This window comes from Aythya fuligula, chromosome Z (genome assembly GCF_009819795.1).
Source record: "Aythya fuligula isolate bAytFul2 chromosome Z, bAytFul2.pri, whole genome shotgun sequence".
Taxonomy (NCBI): Eukaryota; Metazoa; Chordata; class Aves; order Anseriformes; family Anatidae; genus Aythya; species Aythya fuligula.
The window spans coordinates 54,854,675-54,860,674 of record NC_045593.1 but is presented as its reverse complement, the minus strand read 5'-3'; the positions used below and the strand labels follow the sequence as shown (position 1 = coordinate 54,860,674).

Below are 6,000 nucleotides of genomic sequence, written 5' to 3'. Positions count from 1 at the left end.
TGAGATCTGTACTTTTAAATTCAAATTGCATTTATATATATGTAATTATTTTAATCAAACCAAAACCATTGAAGTATGGGCTTTTTTCAAGTTTCAATAAGTAAACTAACACTAGGCTTGGTTTTGCCTAAGCTTACTGCCTTTACTAGTGTCTTCTTTCTTACAGTGGTTTGTTACATGGATGCATCAAACAAAAGCTTTCCCAGCACAATAAACTGATTAAAATGGGCTGTTTCTTGTGTTTTCTCATTATCTCTGTGCTAAAAAAAATACAATAAATCACATTTGCAAACATATACAGATAAGTTGATATAACTTTACATAAGATTACAAGTTACTACAAGATTCTAAACTGTTTTGGGGGGGACTGCATTTAATGAACTTTTATTTCTTCATCTTCTAAGTGAAAGAAAAAAAAAAAGTCAGACATAAAAATGGATGTGAAAAAGCCAGCAGCTCAAGAATGCCTGAAGATGAGACAAAGTGTTCAACTCTTTTCCAAAGTATTTTTCTTTGAAACTCAAGAATGTTAATTTCAATCAGGCCTCCAAATTCATTTAAAAATTGGAAAAAACAATTACAAAAAACAGTGTTTGATATCTAAGTTACATATTAAAAATACAACTTTATATTTGGCATACAGTGAAGTTCACTGTCATGTATCATTGTGACTCAGTTATTCAGAGATTGTCATAATGACAGCTATAGAATAAAAGCTACCTATGAAAAAAGTTTATTTCAATTCAACAGTTTTAAGTAAATTCAGTTTAACACAGGACAAGCCCTTCAGACCCTATGCAATACTGGGTAAAATACTCAAGGTTACTCTTCCAATTCTACCCAACAGTATCAAGCCACTCTTTTCTTCCTTCCATTCCAGTGACACACAGCGTATCTCTGTGCAGAACTGCGTACTGCGCATGTATTCTCAGTCTTGCACTTTCTGGGAGTGGTTCTGGTCCATGGCTGTGAAGAACAAGCAGATCACGGCTGTGATGAACACATGCACTCCCTCGTAGAGCAGCTTTGGCGAGAAGACGCTCCATATGAAGAGGTGGTAGCGCAGGCCTGTTACCAGAAGGATGTAGATGGCAACTGGAATTGAACGCATGAGAGCGTAGCAGAAACAGCCATGGCCCACTGCTGCTGCATTCCTGTAACAAAAACAGAGGAGTTCCTTCTCAGGCAAACATAGCAAACATCCCGGTTTATCCACTCTTTAGTATTAGTTCACATCAGGAAAAATATTTAGATGAGTTCTGCTTGGTGTTAGAAGACTGGTTATTGATGCAGTGATGCCGCTAAGAACACACTTTTCCTTATCACCTCCTCTATCCTACCGAGTGTGTAAGTATGTTAAGTACTCGCATAGCCACTGCAACCTCAGTAAAGGCAGACACCCAGTAGTTCACCTCAGATGGAGAAGTTTCTGTGTTTTAATACATTTTTCTCTAATTGCTAAAGCCTCCATTAAGCAGTTGCCAGACAGCTTCATCTCCTGTTGGCCTTCCAGTGCCCTGGCACAGAATCTGGATGGTGACAGGCAGAGAAGAAAGACTTCAGGACCCCTTCACAAAGAGCCTAGCCTGTACAACAGATAATCAGACAGAGCCTGCTCCCCTTGTAAAAGGCACAGAACTTGTCAGAGTACACTACTGCCCAAAACTAGTAATGTATAAAAAGCAACATAAAAATTGAGCTATTATAAAACTTTGCAAAGCTAGCTTAGCACTCTCCAGAGAACACCATGTTCTTAGGCTTACATGAGCAAAACATCGTGTTCCTGTCACAGGAGCTTAGCTTAGCTGAGCCCACTGTATTACAAGAGATGTCCACCCCATACACAACCTACATGGTCCAAATCTGCCACACAGAAGTATTTTTGTGGCTGACAGGAGTCAGGTGAAAATGGAAGTGAAAGGGTTTTCTGCACTATGACTGTTCTCCCTTCTCTGAAGTGTCAGCATGTCAGCAAAGATGCTGGGCTGATATATGTTCCCTTTCCCCAAACCACATCTGCAGAGACTAATTCACACCAAATTCAGATGCTTACCTGTTTGGACAAAAGGAAGGAACAAAGCTATTTCACTGTAATAATGTGCAGAACCTTTTCCTCTCCTCATCAAAATGTTTTACTTCATCGGTTCCCAAAAGAGCACACTGGCAAAATGATTTACACTGAAATTCTCTTATGAGAATCTGTTCTGCTCCTCCTGGTTTTTAATTATGATCGTGTTCCAAATAATAAAAATTTAAGATGACTAGCACTTCTGTGAGATGTAAATTAGTCACTTATGACTAAGTAAGCTACAGAATGCAGTGTTTTACATGAACCATTAAACTTCTTATTCTTTAAATCAAAATAATTAGGATACAGTCCTGTTTTCCAGTGAAAGCAAGAGCAAAATTCCCAAGGCTTTCTGTGGAAGGAAAGCACAGGTCACGAAAGCAGAGCTGAAAAATGAACTAACAGCAGGTGCGAATGACTGAAAAACACACATTCAATTCACAGATAACTATTTCCCTAGCTGCTTAGCCAGAGACTGTGACCTGGGAGTGAACGAGGCTCCTCCTTTCTTCTGTACCACTTAGCCTTCAGTGAGTTTGTGCAAATAACTAGCTTCACGTTTAAGAAGCGATTTTGTTGACAACGATTAAACAAGATGCAGTTCACTCAGTCTTAGCTGTTTGCATGCTGCTATGAGTAAAAACAGTATTTGTAGTAGTTAGATGATAGAACTGAATAAACACAGGAAAGGTTTGTTTTTGTTTTTTTTAGTGCGACAGGCAAACAGGCAATTTTCAAGCCATTTTTTAGGACTGATCATCTGGATGAAGATTATTGGTACCCTCAACACCAATAATAAGATTTTATAGCTCCATAAAAGGATTTTCAATTGAATCATAAAGGAGAGGAGTGTCCATGAAGTTATAGATCTAGGTCTTGCAAGAACCTTGCTTTCAAAATTTAATTTTCAGTTCATCTCTTTTTCCCCAGTTCATGCTCATATAACAACACAGTTAAAGAAAGCTCTTAGCTGTAAATCAATTATATATAAATATATATTTTTTTTTTAAATGGCTAATTCTAAAATTAATAAGAAACTGCTAGTAAGACTATTTTGAATGGAATCTCTGTGTGTTTACTTCTTTGGCTCAGAAATTGGGCAGACTAATATTTCAGATATATTTTACACTGGAATAAGAGCACACAATAATCTTCATCATTAACATTTAAATTCTCTATTTTTGCATTATGGTTTCTAGCAAACAATCCCCACATCAGAAAGTAAATGCTACCATTCTTTCTCTAACCTGATATAGTAAAAATAATGAACTGTTTTCTGTTTGTATAATACATTTACTTGCAAAGGATTTCAGCACTCACTTCGTCTCTGAACAAAATATAGTCACCTACCTGCAGAGGGAAATCTCGGGACAGTTTCACAGTACAATGCAGCGGTGCAATTTAGAGCAGGCAACAGAAGCACCCTGTTTCCAAGTTAAATTGTTAGTGGGGCTCAACAGCCGCATAGTTAGGTATGTTTTGGAGCTGGTATAGCAGTTCGCATGCCTGTTGTTGCAGAAGCAGCACTGGAATGACTGAGCACAAGCAGTTAGAGCTACCCTGCTACCCTGATGCTAAGGCAGCACCTTGGTTCTTCTGGCACAGCGCCTTTCCCTGTGCTTCTGCTGGGAACCCAGCTTGCTGAACATCTAAGCATAATGACTTTGTACGCTTCTTCTCCTTGCTCTACACACACAGAAGTGACCACAGTGTACATGGCTTAGCAAGGACACAAGGAAAGCAGCTGCCAGGGCTCAGGCTGCTGCTGTTAACGTGACCAACTTTGACCACCCATTTGGTTCAGCTGGTTCCTCAGTTACTCCAAAAGAGCCACTAGGAGAGCAGGCCACGCACCTACCCTTACCATTTATCAGCTGCATCAGCCAAAAATTAATAATCATGCAATCCTTCAGCACTCCTTCAGTGAAAACAAAGGAAGATGACAGGGCACATCTAAAGCATCGACCTGTAACCACTCCATACTGAATTATCTCTGCAGCAGCTAATTCCTTTTCATATTTAAAGGGGAAAAGCAGAAATAGAGGGAGGTAAACTATATATATTACTTCAATGTTCTAACTGAACCAGCCCAACACTCAGACATCTGCATAATGGAGTTTAAAAGAAGCATAGATATACATTATGTATGTATATGTATATATGCTCCTTTTAAATACATATATAAAGAAAAGTGAGCTAATACTGAGCTCATTTAGCAAGCTGACTTCTGGAGACTCCACCAAGAAATCCAGATGCAGTAAAGATGGTAACGTGTATCCAAACGCTATGCGAGATTTATGTTGAAGATTGCTAGATCCAGAAGAACAAATGCTTCCAGAGACTTCTAGAGTACATACTGTCTGTCAACAAAAACCCTCTCTTTTAGTTCAACATTTACTACATGGAGAGGAAAAAAAAAAAAAAAAAAAAAAAAAAAAGGCCAAGGACTCCTGCTTCTAATGGCTTTTCTGTTTCTCTGAATCCCCTAAAAATCACTTGCCAATGTGCTGCCAAGAAAGCTTTCACATCTCAGTCCCCGTTTAATATCATACTCGTGGTATTAAAATGGGTTACACATCACAATACAAGGTTTGTAAAATAAAAAAATTACAGTGCCAAAAACATGAAAGAAAAAACACTCTTTTCTTGTAAAAGCGTGTCTTCCATTTATACAGAATACTTGGCAGATGGCAGCACAAATTTTTTAGTTTCAAATCAAGCTAAAAAGCTCCACAGACAGCCCTACAAATGCTTCCACAAGGAATTCAGAAACGCACCACTTCACATAGTTCTCATCTTTGATCACAAAATTAAATAGATGCCTTAGAAAAATGCACACATACAAGTAAGGAACACCACAGGGCTGTCATTTTGCTGGGACTGGGGGATATGTGTCTGGAGGTTTTCAGTATGAAATCTACTAAATATTTTGAACAGAAGTTATCCATCCTCTAGCATTTCTGTCCTTCCAGCTCCTGGTTTTCTATCTGTGTTTCACTGCCTAGACTACATCTTAATGGGGATACTGAATTTACATACTTGAAGGCAATTTTTACTGCTTTTCTTTCCTCTTTTTTTTTTTTTTTTTTGTATTAGTGACACTTTTCTTTCTAGGCTTTCTGCAATTGCCTTTTAAATACCTCCCTGTTTAGTGCTCTCCGAAAAATAGCTGGCGCTTTGTTAATCTGTTTCCACATACTAATAAAAGGTTGCAGTCAGAAATAAACCCTCTAGCACTCCAAGTGTGTATCTGTAACATCTGAAAAGTATCTGTAATCCAAAAGAAAATCCTCAGCTCTAAGTAAATATCAATTAGTTTTGCAAGCAAGAACAAATTTGCTATGTCTCTCCCACCTGCCCTGTTCTCACCTAGCATGATTCTTAAAGTGCTATTTTGGATTACAGAATACAATCCTGCATTGTAATGGAAAAAAAAAATATATATTGTATTTTTTTTGTATATCCAAAGGAACCAAGAGCCCTTTGGAAATTTACTTGATCAAACCTAGTACAGATTATTCATCTTAAAGGGCTTTTTCAATTATTTCAGTGTTAATTCTACAGAGTCACAACTTTTGGCACCAAACCTCGTCAAATTAACAGGTATCAAAAAGAGGAGTTGCCAACAAGTTAAGCGGGGATGTGAAGTCTATTCTGCAACCGCGAAGTGAAGGAACTTGGAGATGACCATTGATTTTCTTGTCCATCCCAACGCCAAGTAAGAAAGGTAGGGAAGCTACAACAACCTGAGCAAGGTCTAGAATCTGTAGTAGTAACTTCAGTGATTGTGGTATGTGGTATTTAGTACAGCATGGGTGAACTGCAGAATAGGGTTCACCAGGTTCTCATAAGGGCTTAGCTGTGAAGGGCTATTAAGCCCTGAAACTTCAATGATCTTCATTTCAGCACCAAGAGCAGGAAAGCTCTCTTTC

General features: G+C 38.3%; 1 protein-coding gene across 1 annotated transcript in view; it reads right to left on the bottom strand.

The window, feature by feature from the left end:
* Positions 1 to 230: 230 nt before the first annotated feature.
* PIGG (phosphatidylinositol glycan anchor biosynthesis class G) overlaps positions 231 to 6,000 on the bottom strand; it is a 74,386-nt gene continuing 68,616 nt past the window's right edge. Inside the window, exon 13 of the mRNA XM_032205648.1 lies at positions 231 to 1,154. Coding sequence (XP_032061539.1) covers positions 929 to 1,154 — 226 coding nt within the window. The 3' untranslated portion in view covers positions 231 to 928. The remainder of the gene's footprint in view (positions 1,155 to 6,000) is intronic.